Source organism: Mytilus galloprovincialis, chromosome 3 (genome assembly GCF_965363235.1).
Source record: "Mytilus galloprovincialis chromosome 3, xbMytGall1.hap1.1, whole genome shotgun sequence".
Lineage (NCBI taxonomy): Eukaryota > Metazoa > Mollusca > Bivalvia > Mytilida > Mytilidae > Mytilus > Mytilus galloprovincialis.
The window spans coordinates 86,588,756-86,611,782 of NC_134840.1; the positions used below are offsets into that span (position 1 = coordinate 86,588,756).

Below are 23,027 nucleotides of genomic sequence, written 5' to 3' on the forward strand. Positions count from 1 at the left end.
TCCGAGACAGGACAGAAGATTATAAACTATATTTAACCAATCAAAAACGAAGGAATGTGATTCCTCGGTACTGTAATGTTTTAAAATGGCTGCCTATTTTGGAAACCAAAGTTATTTTCTAATTAATTAACCTGTCGCTAATTTAGCCATGAAAGATTTGCAAATATAAAAAATATGGTCAAGCAAACTATACAGATATTTGGAAGAGTAAAGCCAACTCGATCAAAAGCAGGGGTAAACATTTACACCACATGTTTTGTTATAGGATAATAAGTGTTTTCATGCACAATACTCAATACTACGACAATAGTCAAATATTTAACCTGACAGTGACAGCCTGCTTAATTTATGTTTGATTAGACATTTCCATAGAAAAAAAATCTCAAGAAATCCTAAATAACATTTTATTATAATCAAATATATATTCATGTACGTAGTTGTCACAGACACAGTCACACCCAGTGTAAACAATAATAAATGATGCAAACATTATGTGCACAGCATTTTCTCTGAAAAAAATAACCCGAATAATTCAGTCGTTATATTCCGCTGATCTAAGAAGGCTACATTTATGCCTGAACGTCTTCCTCGATAAATGACCCTCAACCGGAAAATTCAAAGAAGGAGGAGTTCCGGATGTTAAATGATGTAAACTGATGTTAATTGATGTTAATTAACTATTTTCGGATTTGTGTTAATTGAACACACATGTTTGGTAAGACAATTACAAGACAGTTCGTAGACTCATTATTCTGATTGCCGCCGATTGGCTCTCTCTCACAAAGAGCAGGCGACGCAGCCAATGATCATTAGGAGTTCAAGCCCTCATGTGGGAGAAAATCGGACACGGAAAGGGCTTGAATTATTCGAGTTATGAAAAATATATATATATACATGTAAATAATATGAGGCAGGCATTACCTACCTGTGAAAGAAGACGAAGTCTGTATGATTCATTTTTTTTTCAAATCAAACATATTTGAACTTTAAAATTTGATAGAAAAATAGAAACGGAAATAATGTGACATTTCAGATTTTTGGTTCTATTGTTAGGGATTTTATTTTTGACATTATTTAAGTTATGACGTCATACTTGTAAACAAAGAAACAATATCATCAGGTATATCAAAGAATTATATATTAAAATTGAAATTGGTACAAAATGTATTTAGTTCCTTCCTATATTTTACTAGACTGATAAATATATATTTTATTCAAAGTCTCATGCAAACAAGAAACAAAAAGGAAGTAGATTTCGATCTGTGCAGATGCAGGGAATTGAAAAAGTCTGATAAAGAAAGTTAACGATTATGAGATCATTAGTAGCGTCCACAAATATTCACTCTACGTTTATTAAACTTGGACAGAAGCTTCTAATAATCAGTATCTAGAGGAAAATTTTTAATATTTTTTTCCCCCATTTTGTTGAGCCTGCAACTAACAGCAAAAGTAGGTCAGAGACCCTAGATTTGGTGGAACCCATTAATTTTTTTGAGAAATAGGACTTACAACAATGTACTTACGAACTTTGAAAATACATCATGTATATTTGGATTTTGTAGCTAGTCATCTATCCCACTGCTACATTGTAAATCTACAGTATATATGTATAGTGAAGAGAGAGTATAAATGACATTGGTAAAATAGTTTTGTTAGTTCATGTTTTTTTTCTCACTCTGGTGGCTTTCAAGATTTTTGGCTCTGTGCAGTTCAAGAGTAATATTTAAGAGCCTTTCAAATGCTTAAAATTTGGTCTCTACAATTGGCATTACATTATAGTCATTGAATTGGAAATGATATAAATTTGTTATGATAATTAGAACAATTATCAACACAACTGTTGAACATTTCCGTAGTCTAGATTGTATATTGTGTTACAAATAGTATATTTTTCTTTATTCCAGCTTTATGAAATTGATGAAGATGATGAGAGCCATCCTAGACTGACTATTACTGTACCTAGAGAACTTGCTGATGGTTTTGTAAATAATAAAAAGGAAAATTATAAATTTAGGTAAACAATTTTAAAAATGTGACCTGCTTATATTAATCATTAAACAATTCAAATTTTATTTTTGGCCTTAAAAATCTTTTTGCCAAAGCTATTGACTGATTTAACTAATCACATGGATTAAGCATAATCAAATTTCATCAACACTTATTCACAGATACTGTGAGAGAAAAAAACAAGTTTTCATACTAATGGGAGACAACTCTATCTTATTCTAATATATGAGAATATTTCTTTTCTAGATTTCAGAAGGTATTTGATCAATCCACCCAACAAGATGAAATATTTGATAATGTTGCAAAGCCAGTGGCAGACAGGTATATTTTGTACCTATATAATTTATTAAACTCAATGTACTTTGAAATATAGATACAGTTTTTATCTTTTATTAATATTTTATACACACAAAACAAAACAGACATTTCTATAATCATATTTGACAGAGCAGAATTCAACAACAACTGAATCTTATAAGGTAGATTATTTTTTCTTGAAAATTTCAGTGTAACGTCCAATAAATTACAAAATTTTCTGAGAAAAGAGCTACTTTACAGAGTTATATAGGCAAACCATTGTATGGATGAATTAGTTTTCCATGTTGTCCTATCCAAACACCTCTTATACCTATCTGAATACATATTGAAAATCTTGTACAGCACAGCTACCTATTAGATAACCACAAACTTCAACAGAGAATAAATCGACGTAAAAAATATTTAAAATCTTGGTCAAAATGAACTTGCTGGTTCTGAAAAGCTTACTAGGGTATTAAAGCATTTTGTTTAATATTGCCCCTCAAGAAAACAAAGGATCAAAGATTGATATTTTATTTAATCAAATTAAGTTGATTGAATTTATAGCTGTCATAAATTATTGATGACAGTCCTTTCAGGTCCTCTGAGTAAAATTATGTACATTGTACCTCCTAAATTATATTTTTTTCATCTTTAACTTTTCAAAAGTGTCGCACTGGGCATTTATTAAAAAAGAAATATTAAAAAATCTGATCAATATCATCCTTTTTTCAATTATACCGCAAACAAATATTCAAAATTTTTCTTGATTATAGTTTGATATTTCTGTTTTAGCGTTATGCAGGGATACAATGGTACCATTTTTGCATATGGCCAGGTAAGTTAACTGAAATTTTTAAGCCAGGTATTAACAGAATTTTTTTATTTTTTTTTTATCTTTGTTGGGTCCGATATTAAAATTGGGTAGGTTGATACATGCAGGACAGTTCGTCTGTGTCTGTCCCTTTACATGTTAAAGTTCTTTAATCAAGGTAGTTTTAGTTGAAGTTGAAGTCCAAATAACTTGTAAATTAGTACACATATTTCCTATTATATTTTCTTTCTAATCATAATGCCAAATTAAAGTTTTGACCCATATTTCATCGTCCACTGAACATAGAAAATGGTAGTGGGAGTTGGGCATCTGTGTACATTATACTATGAACACATTCTTGTTTACCAATGCATGTCAGTTAAATAAACAAAAAAATAATAATAATTTGTAAAGTTGTAAACAAGAAAGTCCAGTTAAAGTTTGGGAAGTTGAACAGAATGACTTGAAACTGAAATGTTGGAATTTATTTTATGATAAAAATATTATTTTTTCAGACAGGCAGTGGAAAAACCTTCACAATTACTGGAGGGGCAGAGCGATATACTGACAGAGGAATAATTCCTAGGTGCTTATCATATTTCTTTGAGCAATTTGAACAGGTAATATATCAATAACGGCTTTTATGTATTTTCAGATTGACTTTTGTGTCTTTGATATTTTCTTGAACAAAAAATGTAGAAAGAAAAATTTTAATATGTAGCCAAATTATCAGATGAACAAGTGAAGACATTTTAAAGAACACAATTAATATTGTCTTAGAAAGAGTTTTTAAACTTGTTAAATAGTTATCAGAAACTGCTTTATATTGGTATGTAAATTGTTTCTGTAAATTCAGAAATATTTGCAATGTTTTTATTATGGCAAAATATTAAAAGCTGGCATTTAAATTTTAGAATAATTATTTTGTATTGTGGATTTAATGAAGTTGATAAATTAACATGTGTATCTCACACTTTTTCCCATTATTCAACAATTGCAAGAGTAAATACACTTAAAATTTTCTGAATTGACAGTACATTGTTAACCAACTAAGTTTTGTGATGTTCTCAAGTAGAAAAATGTTATTATTTTAGGATGGAGGTCGGTCTTATACTTTACATATATCCTACCTGGAAATCTATAATGAGAATGGTTATGATTTATTAGACCCTAAACATGATGCAGCAAAGCTAGAAGACCTTCCGTAAGTATTGATAAAATATATTACAAAAGTTCTTATTGTAATAAGATATCTTTTACATCTTATATTTGAAGATAAGGAGATGTGATATGATTGCCAATGAAAAAACTTTATAGAATTATTTAAGAAAGGGAGTAAAAAAATTTTCATTGTCTGAAAATAACTCTATGCTTATCTGTGTAAAATGTGTATATTTAGCAATAAAAATATGAAACTACAAAATTTCTTCCATACTTTGTGTAAAAATAAGCTTTTAAAATCATATTGCCCACTATTACCCATTTCTTGAAATTTTGGTTCCCATGGTTTTCTCATCTGGATTTGTTTCACCTGTCTGAGTAATATTTTGCCAACCTTGAATCTACAAATATTTGTATGAGGAAGATATATGGTAATCCTCAATGCAAAGCAGTTTTATTATGATTCCTCCACCTTAAATTTACATCCGTCTGAGTAGTTTATGTTTCAACACTTTCATAAAATAGAAAATGTCTTGAAAATAGTCCTCATGCAAAATTATACAATAAAGGGCTCTGGCAGCATATTTTATGGATTTGATTTTGTGTTGTAGGAAAGTGAGTTTAATGGAGGACACAGACCAGAATATCCATTTAAAGAATTTGTCTGTACATCCTGCTAACAGTGAAGAGGAAGCATTAAATTTACTCTTCCTTGGAGATACCAACAGAATGATTGCAGAGGTATGGTGCAATAGTTACCCAAGTTTCTAATAAATTGTCCTTTCATTGCAATTGATACACAATCAAATTAAAATACATATCCTGTGTCTAAGTTTTGCCTGCAAGGAAAAGGCTCCATTCTATATGTTTTAAAAACCTTTCTGGATTCTCTAGTTTTGTTGCATTAATACATACCTTCAAAAATTTGAACGCTGAAATATCATTGGCTAATGAAATAATAAGAACTAATAAGGAATAAGCGGCCTCTCCCCCTGTCTTTGCATCTAAGTTATTAAAAGTAACAAAAATTACCTTGTTTTACAAATTTACCTAATTGTCCTGTTTCTCTCTTTAATTAATTTCTGTTGTAAAGTGTTTGTATATTTTTATTTTACAGACTCCAATGAATCAAGCCTCTACAAGATCACATTGTATATTTACTGTCCATCTGACTTCTACAGAGACTGGATCAGCTACCATCAGAAGATCTAAACTCCATCTTGTGGATCTGGCAGGGTAATGCATGACACTATACTCTTATATTCAAAGGTTCATTACTATCAGTGTTAATGTATTGGTTTGTTTTTGGGATACGATTGCTTTCAAGCAATCTGTAGACTTATGGGATTGGCTCAGGGTGTCATGCCCTCACGTCAATCGTTTTATTCTAAACATTAAGAAACATATCAGATTCTTATCATTGTCTTGGTTTAACAGGTAAAAACAAACAAATGGATTGAACTTAAACAACTTTCCCATAATGTTCTTTTCATAATCTTCATGTTTCATATTTTCCTTGACTTATATGCGTGTTTTTAATCAGAATTAAGCAGTGTTTATATTTAGTGTTTTTATAAATTTAGAAACACGTCAGAGGGAATTCCCCAGTCGGGATAAAAATGCGAAAGTTCTCTGAATTCCGATAAATCTATTTCTGTAATATAAGAACTGAAGTGGTGTTTTTCTTATATGTCACTGTTATGAAACTGATATTTGATAATGCACTTCAATAAAGAAATAGAGAACCATCTAGGTCGTTTAATTAATGTACCTTCTTGCTTCAGGGTTTGTTTAGGTAATTATGCGCATGCGTATAGTTTTCTTGACTTCAAGGGGTATTAGATTGAATGGTTGCTCTGGATTCCCCACTCAATTGATTAATTTATAACTCATTGGATCCTTTCTATGTATGTCTCCTATTGAGGGTTATTGTTGTTGCATAATTTTAAATCATATGCATCATTTAAATTAAAATAAATGTATTCCAAATCGAAAAAGTAACTACAACACCCCTTTAAAGAGTTAGAAATGGGGTTCCTCTTAGAATTAACGTAGGAAAATAGGTGATACATGTAAGATACGAAGTGAAATACCTTCTCTCACTCTGTGAGAGTCTGTGTCTCAGTGACCGCTGAGGAAAGTAAACTTAGAATTGATAGTACAAAACTAAAACACAATAGGCCTAAGTATATTGTTCACATACTTTTATCCGGGATTGGCTATATTGTAACTATTTAGATTACGTATATTTTACATGTGCAGTTGAATTAGTTTTGAAAATAATATTATCCAGCTACATGTATACATGTGTCAATGAAAACAATGGCAATCGTATCCCTCAGAGCAATCTGCTCTTTGATTACAAGCTGTAAATGAATTAACCCTCAAAGTCCTGAAGTAACCAAAAAGCTATTAAACTATGAAAACTGAAGAAGTCTATAACAAATTAGTGGAAATGTAGTAATTTTTTGCAATTTTTTCTGGAACTTTGTGAAATCATGATAAATTATACAATACCCTTAGAAAGACAGTATCAACGAACAATAATAATACACATCATTATACATGCATGGTAAATGGGAAACACAACTAAGATTAAATGCAGTAAAACAGTTTCTGATATTTCCTAACTGTTGATAGATGTACACATTCTATAAGTCTTTAGAAGATAAGAATTTTCAGTGTATATATCAATAAAAAAAATATAAAACATTCAGAATAGAATAATAGAACTATCTTTATATATTGCATTTATATTTGTATAAGTTCTGATGTGTAAATCAGTGATCTTGATGATTTCATAAAACCTCATGGAGAATGAAAAATAAAAATGTGATTTGTAGTGTAATTGTGAGTGATAATTTGTAGAATTTTGATTTTAGATCTGAGAGGGTATCAAAGACTGGTGTTAATGGAGTACTTCTCAAAGAAGCAAAATATATCAACTTATCATTACACTTTTTAGAACAGGTAAATCTTCAAATAAAATATTTATATGGGTCAAGGTACATAATGTTTTTTGTAGATTCAAGGAAACTTGGATAAAACTGTACTTGCAATGAATTTATTTCGACCAAAAAATTATTTTTTTTTTTTGAAAATATAAAGTAAAAATGTGAAATATTCTTTAAATATTTTATTTCTTTATTTGTCATTGATAGAATAGAGCAATTAATATATTGAACCTTCATTTAGATAGAGTCATGAAAACGTTTGAAAATTTGTACTCTTTAACTGCTGATCTTAGACCAAAAAAGGACAAAATTGGAAAAAAAATATCTTGTTCCTTTGTGTAAAGAATAAGGGGGTCCATATGGTCAAGTTTTCACCTCATTCACTATGAAGGTTTTATCTTTTGCAGGTGATAATAGCCTTAGCAGATAAGAGTCGTCAACACATCCCCTACAGGAATTCTATGATGACTTCAGTAATACGGGACAGTCTGGGTGGAAATTGTATGACCACCATGATAGCCACATGTTCTGTGGAAAAGAAAAATTTTGATGTAAGTTGACTTACATTTTTTGGAGACCATGATTTTATTTTGGAATTTTCTTGAAATATTGAATTAGTGATCAGAAGTTTGATGTGAGTTGTCTATTTCAGTTAAGATAGAAAATGATATATGTTTATTTCTGAAGTAGTCTTCAGGTACATTTTTCTTTTTTTATCTACTGGGAAGAAATCAAATATCACAGGCACAGTGCTTCAAGCACAAATGTGTTTTGCATAGATTAGATATTTCTTTTACAGCCATGTAGATTATATAAACATAATATGAGAAATACAAAAGAATATAATTTATCATTTACTTTAATATTATAATGTGTTATATTAGAGTTTTGAAAAGAATACTGTTTAAAATAATATTAGTCTTTAGTAATTGGTTTTCTTTTCTTCTTAAACAGGAGACAATTTCAACTTGTCGTTTTGCACAAAGAGTTGCAATGATTAAGAATGACGTTATGGTCAATGAAGAACTTGATCCAAAATTACTGATAGCAAGATTAAAAAAAGAGGTTCAACAGTTAAAAGAGGAATTGGCCATGGCTACTGGTGAACAAAGAACAGATAGTCTCACAGAAGAAGAATTAAGCAGGTAATTATGTTGTAATTATCTCCCCTTGGTCCATTATGAATTATAGGCAGATTATTTCACCAATAGATATCTTAAAAGTTGCTACTTAATGAATTAGGTAATGTTTAATTTTGGGGGTCAGCAAAAAAGGAAGTACTCAAAACTTCATTTTGAAGTTATCTTGAAGTAGTGGAAATGAAGCCATTACTGTGTTAGTTCATGACAATACTTTACACCGACTTAGGAACAGTACCTTCATTAGCCTTAACTTGTAAAGGCATTTTAGTTTGAAAATATAGATTTTATTTGTCATATCGAAGGCTCAAAGAGATGAGTTGAATGAAATGCAATGATTAAAGAGTCGTGCCTTTTTTCATGAAATTATATTTGCAATTAAACATCAATATGAATGATTATTGTTGCCATTATTAAAGTTGCTTAAAAGCATGTAGGAAAGCAAATAAAAGATGTTAATGAAAGAAAAATTAAGCCTGAATTTTGATGAGTATGTAGATCATTTAACTAGACTTATTTTTTCTATTTTAATAGATGTAAATATGCAGTAGACAACTATTTAGCTGACAATGATAAAGAATCAACTTTAGATATTGGTGCTGATATGAGGAAGATCCAGTATTGTTATTCTCTCCTCAAGGTAAACATGCATAGTCAACACTTTGTTATAAGGAGGTAGATCTACATCAAGGGAGATAACTCCAAAAATCACAGTTGTGTAAACCATTCTAGTAAATATATTCTAAGCTTCTAGATTATATAGATCAATTTAATTCTGTTTAATAGGAGTGTTTGAAAGCATTGATTGATGAAAATACATTACTGATGAAATAAGTTTTTTCCATTAACCCAGGTTTTAACATCTGACATCATTCTATTAGAGATGGTTTAGTTTACTAATCATTTTATTGACATTATTTCTCTTAACTATAATAATTGCAGTCTTACTTGTGTTATTTATTTCAACATACCAGAAACCAAAAAGTTTTCTTTATATTCAAGGACTCAAACATGATTAAAAAGTAAAATCACAAAAATTCTGAACTCCGAGGAAAATTCAAAACAGAAAGTCCCTAATCAAATGGCAAAATCAAATGTGGTCTAGCAGGAATAACTTGAGTTTATTTACAAATGATATTCATAACTTTACTTGCTTTTCAAATATATACATGTATTAATCAAATTTAAATTTCTTCTTAGCAAATGGTACAAGAAAAACCGAAGGTAGTGGAAGTGGAAGCACAGCAGAGATCCCCATCCTACACTGATGTGGATACTGGTCCTTATAGAGATTCTGAAAACGGCAGATTGAAAGAACTTATTCTACAGAGAGATAATGAAATTAGTATCCTTTAATACACAAAATTGTTTCTGTTTCTGTAATCAATAATACACAATTATGATTGATTTTATTTTTCATATTAATTATCATTATTTAATTTTGAGATGAAGTTGTATTTATTCAATGATATCTGGTGATCAGTGGTTATTTAAATGTCTTCATTTCGTGGAATGTTTATTTAAAAACATCTAAAATATAATTTATTAAACAGCTGAAATAAAGTTTTAAACTTTTAACTTTCAACAAGTTATTTTCTTAAGTTACTGTTAAACACATATCGATACTTATACAATCATACATTGAAAAAGTTTTATATCTTTAATATTTTTTTGTAAAATTAGATACAGACATATACATGTATAAAAATTGCAAGTCTTTCTGAGGAAGAAAAAAAAGGCTCCTTCCTTTTTGTTTTTGATATATTCCTGTTAGATTAATCATTGTTAAAAAAATAAGAAGTTTGTACACTTTGACCTTTTAAAATACTTGACCGTCTGCCAATCTAATTCTATGTATTAATTTATTAGTTTCGATATTAAAAATAAGGATCCTATACTTCTCATGTTATGATAAAACCAGATTTCAGTTATCTTCATAGGTTGTTGTCTCAGTGTCTTTCAACCACCTCTCCTGCCATTAGTATCAATGAGTTTAAGAATTGTAAGAATTTTCTTCCTTAACAGTTATAAAGATATCTTAGTAGGAATGTTAAAGAAAGAAAAGAAAAGATCAGCAGATGCTATGGCAGAAGTAGAAAGTTTTGGTCGTATGAAATCCTTTGAAGACAACAGTCGTCCATCAAGTGGTCGAAGAAGTCGTGGAAGTAGAATGAATACAGCAGAAAGTCTCAGTGCTAATAAACGTAACAGTAGTAGTACCAGTTTGGATGAACAAACAAAAACAAAAATTTGTAAGTACTAAGTACAATTAAATCCATTCTTGTATGTTATGTCTTATTTCATTGGCGAGTGTCATAGCAGCCAAACATTTAATAAATGTATAAACCCAAATAAAACACGTACCCTCATGGATAGTCAAGGTCATTAAACACCCCTGTAAGTTGGGAGAAATTCTGATATAAAAGTTAGTTTTTTTATATATTTCCCTACAAAACAATCAAATGGAAACCTTGAAAATGATTAAATTTAAAGTTTGATAATTTTTAATCAGTTAAAATGCATTAATGAAAATTTACCAATATAATTTGATTGTGATTTTATGGGAATATATGAAAAATGACTTTTAGATTAGCATTTCTCTCATTTTACAATCTTACAGTAGACTATTTCACAATACTTCAAATCACTAGTAAAATTACCAGACCCCTATAATATGTATAACATCCCCCCCCCCCCCCCCAAAAAAAAAATGGCAGGATATGAATAAAAACATCATCAATGAAAATTAAATTAGTCTTTTGCACTTACCACAAAATCACAAACAAGATAAAAACTTATAATTCATCAGAACAAATCTATTATATTCACCAATAGGACTTTATTGTAAGACTCTTTTTTAATTATCTGCTTTATAAGATAATCAATAAATGGCAAATTACTGTTTTAATTAATGATATACCTTTGATTAAGGAAAGGTGTTGGCAGATTCATTGTTCAATTCCTGAATATTTAATGTTAAAAACAGCAAGCATATGTTCAGGTATAATTAATGATCTTATATGTGTAAAAGTTACAGTGGTATATAACACTACCTTCTCAAACATATAAAAAGAATCATAAGTTTTGAAGTGAAAACTTGTTTTTTCATTTACAGTTAGTTTTGTCAAAGTTTTTATACGACCGCAAATTTTGAAAAAATTTTCGTCGTATATTGCTATCACGTTGGCGTCGGCGTCGTCGTCGTCGTCGTCGTCGTCGTCGTCCGGCGTCCGAATACTTTTAGTTTTCGCACTCTAACTTTAGTAAAAGTGAATGGAAATCTATGAAATTTTAACACAAGGTTTATGACCACAAAAGGAAGGTTGGTATTGATTTTGGGAGTTTTGGTCCCAACATTTTAGGAATTAGGGGCCAAAAAGGGCCCAAATAAGCATTTTCTTGGTTTTCGCACTATTACTTTAGTTTAAGTTAATAGAAATCTATGAAATTTTGACACAAGGTTTATGACCACAAAAGAACGGTTGGGATTGATTTTGGGAGTTTTGGTCTCAACAGTTTAGGAATTAGGGGCCAAAAAAGGGCCCAAATAAGCATTATTCTTGGTTTTCGCACAATAACATTAGTTTAAGTAAATAGAAATCAATGAAATTTAAACACAATGTTAATGACTACAAAAGGAAGGTTGGTATTGATTTTGGGAGTTTAGGTCCCAACAGTTTAGGAATTAGGGGCCAAAAAGGGACCCAAATAAGCATTTTTCTTGGTTTTCGCACCATAACGTTAGTATAAGTAAATAGAAATCTATGAAATTTAAACACAAGGTTTATGACCATAAAAGAAAGGTTGGGTTTGATTTTGGGAGTTTTGGTCCCAACATTTTAGGAATTAGGGGCCAAAAAGGGCCCAAATAAGCATTTTCTTGGTTTTCGCACTATTACTTTAGTTTAAGTTAATAGAAATCTATGAAATTTTGACACAAGGTTTATGACCACAAAAGAACGGTTGGGATTGATTTTGGGAGTTTTGGTCTCAACAGTTTAGGAATTAGGGGCCAAAAAAGGGCCCAAATAAGCATTATTCTTGGTTTTCGCACAATAACATTAGTTTAAGTAAATAGAAATCAATGAAATTTAAACACAATGTTAATGACTACAAAAGGAAGGTTGGTATTGATTTTGGGAGTTTAGGTCCCAACAGTTTAGGAATTAGGGGCCAAAAAGGGACCCAAATAAGCATTTTTCTTGGTTTTCGCACCATAACGTTAGTATAAGTAAATAGAAATCTATGAAATTTAAACACAAGGTTTATGACCATAAAAGAAAGGTTGGGTTTGATTTTGGGAGTTTTGGTCCCAACATAATAAGGGGCCCAAAGGGTCCAAAATTAAACTTTTGTTTGATTTCATCAAAATTGAATAATTGGGGTTCTTTGATATGCTGAATCTAACTGTCATGACTGTGTATGTAGATTCTTAACTTTTGGTCCCGTTTTCAAATTGGTCTACATTAAGGTCCAAATGGTCCAAAATTAAACTTAGTTTGATTTTGACAAAAAATGAATCAGTTAGGTTCTTTGATATGCTGAATCTAAAAATGTACTTAGATTCTTGATTATTGGCCCAGTTTTCAAGTTGGTCCAAATCGGGGTCCAAAATTAAACTTTGTTTGATTTCATCAAAAATTGAATAAATGGGGTTCTTTGATATACCAAATCTAACTGTGTATGTATATTCTTCATTTTTGGTCCTGTTTTCAAATTGGTCTACACTAAAGTCCAAAGGGTCCAAAATTAAACTTAGTCTGATTTTAACAAAAATTGAAATCTTGAAGTTCTTTGATATGCTGAATCCAAAAATGTACTTAGATTTTTTATTATGGGCCCAGTTTTCAAGTTGGTCCAAATCAGGATCTAAAATTATTATATTAAGTATTGTGCAATAGCAAGTCTTTTCAATTGCACAGTATTGCGCAATGGCAAGAAATATCTAATTGCACAATATTGTGAAATATCAAAAAAAAATTTAATTAGAGTTATCTTTCTTTGTCCAGAATAGTAAGCAAGAAATATCTAATTGCAAAATATTGTGCAATAGCAAGATTTTTTTTTAATTGGAGTTATCTTTCTTTGTCCAGAATCAACTTAAATCTTTGTTATATACAATATACAATGTATATTCACTTTTTACTACCAACTGATAAATTAAAATAATCTTTACCATTCAGTGATAACAAGCAGTTTTTTTACATCTTAATATTTTATGATGTATTTAAATGAGTAGTTATTGTTGCAAACTCCATTAGAAATTTTAATTGAGATTAGTTTTGGAATAAGGGAAAGGGGGATGTGATTAAAAAAATTGGGTTCAATTTTTCTCATTTGAAATTTCATAAATAAAAAAGAAAATTTCTTCAAACATTTTTTTGAGAGGATTAATATTCAACAGCATAGTGAATTGCTCTAAGAGAAACAAAAATTTTAAGTTCATTAGAACACATTTATTCTGTGTCAGAAACCTATGCTGTGTCAACTATTTAATCACAATCCAAATTTAGAGCTGAATCCAGCTTGAATGTTGTGTCCATACTTGCCCTAACCGTTCAGGGTTCAACCTCTGCGGTCGTATAAAGCTACGCCCTGCGGAGCATCTGGTTATGATATTATAAACATCACATTATCAGAAACAACTACAGATTTTTCTCTCTTATTTTCACCCAATATTTGGGGGATTAATAAGAAGTATTTTTAATTATGAAATATGAAACTGAAGCAAAGACCAATGAGTGGAAGAGGATGACAATTAATTTCAGTAAACAATTAACCATAAATAATGGAATTTATTTTATTTTGCTGTATATATATCTTTCAGTGGGAGACATGTCTACAGGTAGACAGGAAGCTTTTGAGACATTTAAAAGAGACTATCCAAATAATTCTGCCATCGAAGACAATAAAGACGCACTAAAACAGAAATATGTGGAAGCTAAAAAATTGGGAGAATATGTCAACAAATCTAGGACAAAAATAAGTAAGTATAAAAAGATCTCTTTTGGGTTTTCATGATGTTGGATTGTTGTCTCATTGACATATACCCCACATCTCCTAATCACGAGTTTCGACTAGGCTAGATTTTAGTGATGGAATAAAGGATTAAACTCAGTTTTTTATATGACAGCAAAAATTTAAAAAATTTTGATCGTATATTGGTATCACGTTGTCGTCGTCAGATTCGTCCAAAAACAGTAAGTTTCCGGACAATAACAATAAAGTGAATACAAAATTGTTTCAAACCACAAAAGGAAGGTTGGGATTGATTTTGGGGGTTATGGTCCCAACAGTTTAGGAACAGGGGGCCCAAAAGGGGTCAAAATAAGTATTTTTCTAGTTTCCAGACAATAACTTTTTATGGATCTTTCTGAAATTGTACCACAAGGTTCCATACCAAGACAGGAAGGTTGGGATTGATTATGGGGTTATGGCCAAAACAAGGAATATAGGAATTAGGGGCCAAAAAGGGGCCAAAACAATTGTGTATAAGTTTTTGGAATTTGGGCCGGGTTTAAATTGGTCCACATGAGGTCCAAAGGGTCAAAAATTAAACTTTGTTTGATTTCATCAAAAATTGAATTATTTCGGGTCTTTGATATGCCAAATCTAATCGTGTAGTTATATTTTTAATTTGGGTCCTGTTATTTAAATTGGTCTACATTAAGGTCTGAAGGGTCCAAAATTAAACTTTGTTTGATTTTAACATAAATTGAATTCTTGGTGTTCATTGATATGATGAATCTTAATATGTATTTAGATTTTAATTATGGGCCCAGTTTTCAAGTTGGTCCAAATTGGGGTCCTAAATTAAACTTTGTTTTAATGCAACAAAAATTAAATATATGGGGTTCTTTAATATTCTAAAATCTAACCATGTAATTATATTTGGTTTTTGGGCCCTCTATTAAATTGGTCCACATTAAATTCAAAAGGGTCCAAAATTTAATTTTATTTGATTTCACCAATAATCGAATTATTGGTGTTCTTTGATATGCCAAATCTAACTGTTTTTAAATTTTTAAATTTTGGTCCCGTTTTCAAATTGGTCTACATAAAGGTCGAAAGGGTCCAAAATTTAATTTCGTTTGATTTAAACAAAAATTGAATTCTAGGGGTTCTTTGATATGCTTAATCTAACCATGTATTTAGATTTTTGTTTTTTGAGCCCTGTTATCAAATTGGTCCACCATGAGATCAAAAGGGTCCAAAATTAAACTTTGTTTGATTTCATAAAAATTGAATTCATGGGGTTCTTTGATATGCTGAATCAATCCATTTATTTAGATTTTGTATATTGGACCATAATAGGTAAATTTAATTTTTTTAAGTTCATTAGACCACATTCTTTCTGTGTAAGAAACCTATGCTGTGTCAATCCAAATTCAGAGTTGTCTCAAGCTTGAATGTTGTGTCCATACTGGCCCCAATTGTTCAGAGTTGACCGCTGCGGTTGTATCAAGATGGGCCCTGCAGAGCATTTGATTATTAATTATGCTCCACTTCGAGGCATTTTGTTTTTTGGTTGTGTGTCCAAACATTCATCCGTTTGTTCCTTCGTTCGTCTTTCCCGCTTCAGTTTTAAGTTTTTGGTCTAGGAAGTTTTTGATGAAGTAGGAGTCCCATCAACTAAAAACTTAGTACACATGTTCCCTATGAAATGAGCTGTTTAATTTCTTATGCCAAATAATAGTTGTGACCCCAATTTTACAATCCACTGAACATAGAAATTATAGTGTGAGTGGGGCATCCATGTACTATCAACAAATTCTTGTATATTTTATCTTTTGAGCCTTTATCTGATTTTGGTTATAATTTTTCATGTAAATAATTGTATAAATAATAATGTTTAAAATAATTGTCAAGATTTCATATTTTGTTTTTAACAGATCATGTGAAGTCCCAGATAGAACAGTACAGAATGCAATTAGCAATGAGAGGTAAGTAGAAAAAACTATCAAATGTCTTTCTTAATGTTGTGTTATTGTGATTCTGTCACAGGTAAATATACATATCCTACTTTTCAAATTTGTTCATAGAAAAGAGATGGGTGTTGGAAGTTTGTGTAACAGTATTTCCTTACCAAAGAAATATAGTTTATAGTTTACAATAATTGAATAGCAGTATTTGTACTTGAGATATCAAAAAAGAAGTTCATTTAATGATATTTTTTTATCAAAATGTTAAAATATGTACTCTGAATTTCCAATTCTGTAAAATAGTTAGTTACCCATATTTAATTTTTTACTATAAGAAAAAGGGGCAGATAATAAATTCTATTATATTTATTAACTTTTGGAAAATATTTTATACTGATTTGAGCTGAATGTGTATAAAACATAAATTCATGTTGTGAAGGATATTCATGGTTCCTTCTTTAGATTCTTCTGTTCATAGGCTTCAAGGTTCATTGTCTACTATCAAGATATCTTATTGATGTTTTTAGTAGATGCCGTTTTAAAAAAGAGCCTAGTAACATTTGCTTGAATAATGGAATATAACCAAACTTAACATGGAAAAAATTGAATTTAGGTTTGAAGACAGAACATCAATTATTTGTTTTAATTTAATATTTGTAGGCCTTGTTGATCCAGAAGATGCTGAACCAGATGAAGAAGAACAAGAAATGAGAAATGAGATGGAAGAGGAAAAAATGAAGTGAGAGAAATAAATTTTTATTTTTTCTATTTCTATTTTACTTGCTAATTACTTTTATTAAATAATTCTATTTAAAAAAAAAGTATTTTTATTCCGAATGGATATTGAAGTATAATATTAAGAACTTTGAACTAACTAGGAAATGTCCAATTTAAAATAGAAGTGATGACTATTTAAATGTCTTTGAAATATTCTGAACTATTTTAAAACATATTTCTACAACAGCAAAACAATGATACATTTTATTGAATGTATTCAACAGTTATTCAGTAAAACAAAACATCTGTATCTATGTTTCTATGTATTTCTAGTTTAATGGATGTTTGCCGTACAACATCATGTTTTAAATAATGTTTTGATTGAAGTGAGCAATAGCTAGAGATTTAGTTTACACAAGATTGTTTTTATGCCCCACCTATGATAGTTTTGGGGCATTATGTTTTCTGGTCTGTGAGTCAGTTTATCTGTCCGTCCGTTTGTTCTTTAGTTCGTTCGTCTGGCCTGCTTCAGGTTAAAAGGTTAAAATGTTTGGTCAATGATAGTGGGAGTGGGGCATCTATGTACTATGAACACATTCTTGTCAGGAAAACTGTATAAGTATACTTCTTATCAGATGTTTATTTTTCTTTTTTTTGCCACTAGATGTTAAGAAAAAATCAAAAAGCAATGTAACTTTTACTGGTGATTTTTTTTTTCACAGTTACAAGGGATGTTTTACACGACTAAGAACATTAAAGACAGAAATAGAACATTTACAACATTTATTAGAGAAGTCAAAAGTGAAATTAATGAAAGATTTTGAGATGTGGTGGGCAGATCAAGTTAATTTACAACAAGTAAGTAAATATCTGACTAACAGTTGGATAAAGCATCAATTGTTATTGTTTTATATAGTGGTGGTGTGTACCTCAAAGGTAGATACTTGTTTGTCTGTAAATTTCCCTAATTTAACAATAGAACAGATTTACCAATGTTATAAAATTATTAGACTTAGTTGATAAAATTCAGAAATTAACTAGAAAGGCTCTTTATAAAAAAATTAGGAGATGTGGTATAAAATGTCCTAATGATTTGGCATGTAATGTATGAATGTAAGCATCCTCTGGTTACTGTAAGGGTAACAAAGAACCAATCTGTATGGTCAGCTATAAAAGGCCCTTTTTAAATTTGAGAATTTCACTGCGCTTCAGAAAGTCCTTTCTGTATGCTTAACAATCCTTACATAATTTTTAATGACATTGAGAGCAATAATGATATAAATATACTGTTTTCTTAAGAGGGGATCATGCATTTCCATAACGGACAATCTGGTCAGTCAAACAGTTTCAGTCTACGATTGATTAACATAGAGCTATGATAGACATAAAGACATCTGTCTGCAGGGATGGATCCAGACATTTTTAAAAGGGGTGGGCTGTTCCTAACCCAGGATGAAAAGGGGGGGGGGGGGGGTTCCAACCATATGTCTCAATTCAAATGCATTGATCATAACAAAAAAAGGTTGGATTTCAACCCCTGGACACCCCTCCCTTTGGAACCATGACTGATCTGATGTGGAAGACTCTATGCTGCCTGATAGATGTCATTTAGTTATATTTGTCATTGGGTTGCTGTCTCATGTATAAAATCTATGAAATAGTTTCTGTCATTATTAATTTGACAAAGTAAGATAAACCTAATATTTATGTATGTTTATTCACTTTTGATAGATACAAAATAAGATCTTAGAAAAATGGAGGTGAAAATTTTTAAGGGTTTCACATAAAAGCTGTATATTTCAGAATAATAACAGCAGTAGACAACAAAAGGAGCAGAAATCAGCCTGGAGAACACCAACACCAAACAAGTCAGTTCAAAATGGTGTCCATTCATCACAACAGTATGCACCAGACGGCAGGAAACAGTCAGTTCAAAATGGAATCCAGTCATCACAGCAATTCAGTATGGATGGCAGAAAACAGTTTGATCCATCTCAGAGAAGCCCTTACGAGTCCAATAGTAGAAAGCAGTATGATACAGTAGATACTGATAACAGAAAACAATATGATACTGGACAGAGAAGACCACCAGGACTTCCAAAATCAAGGTATTGATTTAGGCAACCATCTAAAAGTGGATGCAAATAACTAATTTGACCCCATCTCAAAATAGTAGTGTTGGTTTTTTTAAAAAGAATTTTTGCATTCATAGTGTATCTTTTTGTCGTTATGATTTAAGTTATTTGCAACTTGTGTAGACTGTGGGTGATTCAGAGCTTAACATATCTTCAATATCTGTTGTTTTCAATTATATTCTGACTTTTGGATGGTATATTTTCGTTGGCATATTTTGATATAATTAAATGTATTCTAATTATATGATGTATTTCAAAATTTATTCTAATTATATGATGTATTTCAAAATTTATTCTAATTATATGATGTATTTCAAAATTTATTCTAATTATATGATGTATTTCAAAATTTATTCTAATTATATGATATACATGTATTTCAAAATGTATTCAAATTATATGATGTATTTTAAAATGTATTCAAATTATATGATGTATTTCAAAATATATTCAAATTATATGATGTATTTCAAAACTATTTTGTATTGAGTAAGTAAGAATTTTTGCTAATATATTTTTACAAACCTTTCTTTTGCCAAGTTTGATATGGCCAGACAAAACACCAATTACCAGTAAATCCCAGATTGCATATATTTTGTAATTTTTTTTTTGTGTTGTAGGTCAGATTCAGGAAATTTACCAATGACAGGAGATGCCAAGGCTGATGCTGATATTATGGCCTTTATTAAAGCTAGACAAAATCTTATACGTCAAGGTAAAATATCTAATCAAATCAATGAGGTGTTTATTTGCTGAATAAATGTCCAACTGTCATTTGTTATAAGTCATGTTTTAGGAAATTTATAATAGATCAAATATAACATAAAAGGAGGGATTGTGGTTGATTTTCATATGATGGATACATACTCTTTCGATTAGTTTAATTGAAGTCTGGAGCTGTCATGTTTATAACTGCTAGTAGTTCTTTGTTAATTTAAACTGATCATTGTCATTTTGTTTAGTTTCATCTGTTACTTATTCTAACATTGGACTTTGTTTGAACTGAGTTTTACTGTGCATATTGCAGTGTATTTGTTTATTCCACATTTGCAAGAGGTATAAGGGGAGAGTTGCAATCTAACAAAACATGTTTAACCCTTCCACATTTTTTCTCCTGTCCTAAATCTGGAACTTCTAGCTTCTTTCAGTGTTGAGTGTTTTTGGGGGATTTATTTGTATGTTTCAGAGTTTGGTGTGGCATTTATTTGGCTGAACTAGTATAAATTATTGTTCAGGGCAAGCTGAAGCACACCTACAATTGAGGGGTTTTCTTGCTGTTCTGAAGCCTCATTGGTGGCCTTGGACAGTTTTCTGCTCTTTGGTTGGATTGTTGTGTCTTTAACACATTTCCAGTTTTCATATCTTCTGTAAACATGTATAAACTTTTTGGTTACTATTTTTGCTCACCAATGAAATTAGACTTTAACAACATTAGATTTTAAATTTCACTGTATGCAATTATTTTTTAATATTTTGACAGCACAAGACAAAAGCTGACATAAGAAACCATAAGTAGTAGGATTATGGTCCAGCAAAACATGTGACTGACTTTGGTGCTTCCTAACTGATCTCCATCTTGCCAGCAAGGAGAACTGTCCTTCATTTCACCATAGGTACAGTGTAAACTCATCAGTGAGGAAGAAAGCCGGATTTCAATAACAAATTTGTTAGAATCTGAGTCCGTGTTAGAATGATGTATCATCAATTGTATGAGATATAATATGTGAATGATATAACATACAGTATGCATGAGAGAAAAGCTTTGATTCATTTACTATGTTTAAAACACATCTTCTATTCCATCTGTCTAACTTTGATGTTAACTAATAACAAATAGTATTATAAAGATGATAAAAAAAATCATATGAATAGTGATAAATTAAAATTATCTTGCATGCGAAATTACTCCTATATTGTCACTCTCTAGATTTGTACCTCCCTTTACCAAACCCAACTTGAGACTTTCTGCTTTTAGATTGGCACCTTGATACATAAAACCAATTGATTAAATGTTAGTTCTAGCACATTTTAAACAACTTCTTGCCTCACAGTTTTTGTAAAATATGCAGTGATCTTTTAAAAGTGTTGATCTTCAATTTGACATCAGTGAGTAATTCACATATTTCATAAGCAAAAAAAGAACAGTAAAATGAACAAAAAATAAAAGTGAATCTAACTTTCTGCAGTAACACAGAAAAGAGTTCATGTTTTCTTATATATAATAAATGACTAACCACTGTATTTGAATATAAAAAAATGAGACAACTTGTATCCTTACAGAACTTTTTTTTACCAAATAAGCAGCTTTATATATTTCATTTTGTACAAAAATATATCATACGCTAATGCCTTGGCTTCTTTCTTAATATTTAAAATGACTAGTTCTCAAAATGAGGCTTTATTGGTAGTATATGCAAGAAGTTTGAAGCCTTAATTCCAATATGTAAGAAAGAATTCAAATATATCAATACTGATATCTGACAGAATAATGTCATAAGAACATCAGATGGATGGTATGTGGAAGATATATTATATAATACTTTTTTATTTTTTGAATTCAAGGGACTTAAAAAGTGGCCAGACATATGCCAGCTTTCAACTAGGAAAGGGGAAAACTGTATTTCTCCTCATTGCCTTGTTTATTAAAAATGCTGATATAATAGATATAAGAAGATGCGGTATCAGTGCCAATGAAACAACTCTATATCCAAGAATCTACTTACCAGTAATATTCCTTCATGAGGCAAATGTAAAATAAAAAAGTAATCACAATTGAATCTATTGGTAGTGCTGAAATATACAGATTCTAGGTTTCAAATCAATAACCTTAGTTTTTTTGCCTTAGATAATGTTATGTACAATTTATTCACATATTGACTGTTTTGCAGTATCTGAAAATTATCATATTTTCAATACACAGAAGGTGGCATCTGCAGCTTGTAAACATTCCTAATTTGTTATTGTTTTGTTTTGTATCTGCTTTTACATTTAATACAAGAATAATGCATAGAACAAAACCATTATAAAAGTAAGCATTATCAAGAAAGATTAATTTCTATTGTCAGATTTTAGAATGAATAATTATTGTTGATTTGTATCTCATAATCATATATTTATTTATCATTAGAAAATAACCATATAGAAATAAAATCTTTCTCATGTTTCTTAATATTCATTTTATTCTAAATATCTGAATATTTATATTTTGACTGTTAAACTAGCTATAGATCCCAATGCCACCTAAGCATAAAAAAGCCACATGAAATAATTAGATTATGATGTGTGCATTTTTTAACTGATTTGTATGTTTATATATTTTTTTATATACCAGATAAAAAGATTAGTTTATAACCAACCCTGAAAGTCTGAGAATACATGTTAAATTCTATTGAGAATGGATTGTGAAAATTTTCTAGTGTATTTCTGATGTATATATGCATTATTTGGGATGTTATTACCCATGGTAATATAACATCCTGTACCCCAAATTGTTTTAATAAGAAAGTTTTTTATGCCAAATTTATGGGCATTATGTTTTCTTGTCTGTGCGCCTGTCCCTTTGTCCGTCCGTCCATCCAGTCTTTTGCTTCAAGTTTTTGGTCGAGGTAGTTTTGATGAAGTTGAGTCCAATCAACTTGAAACTTAGTACACATGTTCCCTATGACATGATCTTTCTTATTTTAATGCCAAATTAGAGATTTTACCCCATTTTCACGGTCCACTGAACATAGAAAATATTTTTATTTTGTTTACATATAACAATACAAACATAACCTCTTCAGAGCTTTTTATCAAATATAGATAATAAAAAAACAGACAGCATACAGATAAAATATAAAAGCAGCATATATCAAAATGCATAGGTTCAGCCATATGGTAAT

General features: G+C 30.2%; 1 protein-coding gene across 1 annotated transcript; it reads left to right on the forward strand.

Moving 5' to 3' along the window:
• Nucleotides 1-54: 54 nt before the first annotated feature.
• LOC143069260 (kinesin-like protein KIF6) lies at nt 55-22,310 on the forward strand. Its single transcript, XM_076243800.1, has 21 exons — nt 55-234; nt 1,905-2,014; nt 2,254-2,328; nt 3,100-3,142; nt 3,634-3,738; nt 4,213-4,322; nt 4,891-5,020; nt 5,397-5,515; nt 7,162-7,249; nt 7,641-7,784; nt 8,188-8,378; nt 8,907-9,012; nt 9,573-9,717; nt 10,406-10,624; nt 14,200-14,358; nt 16,265-16,315; nt 16,955-17,033; nt 17,734-17,869; nt 18,815-19,119; nt 19,767-19,861; nt 20,627-22,310. Exons 1-21 carry the CDS (start codon nt 175-177, stop codon nt 20,641-20,643), a joined length of 2,487 nt encoding a protein of 828 aa, XP_076099915.1. The 5' UTR covers nt 55-174; the 3' UTR covers nt 20,644-22,310.
• Nucleotides 22,311-23,027: the final 717 nt, after the last annotated feature.

Bases quoted from the DNA above. Each gene is read 5' to 3' on its own strand.
- LOC143069260 (XM_076243800.1), top strand. From the start codon at position 175: ATGGTCAAGCAAACTATACAGATATTTGGAAGAGTAAAGCCAACTCGA. The intron at 3,143-3,633 runs GTAAGTTAACTG...TTATTTTTTCAG, and splicing joins CCATTTTTGCATATGGCCAG to ACAGGCAGTGGAAAAACCTT. The intron at 7,250-7,640 runs GTAAATCTTCAA...TATCTTTTGCAG, and splicing joins CATTACACTTTTTAGAACAG to GTGATAATAGCCTTAGCAGA.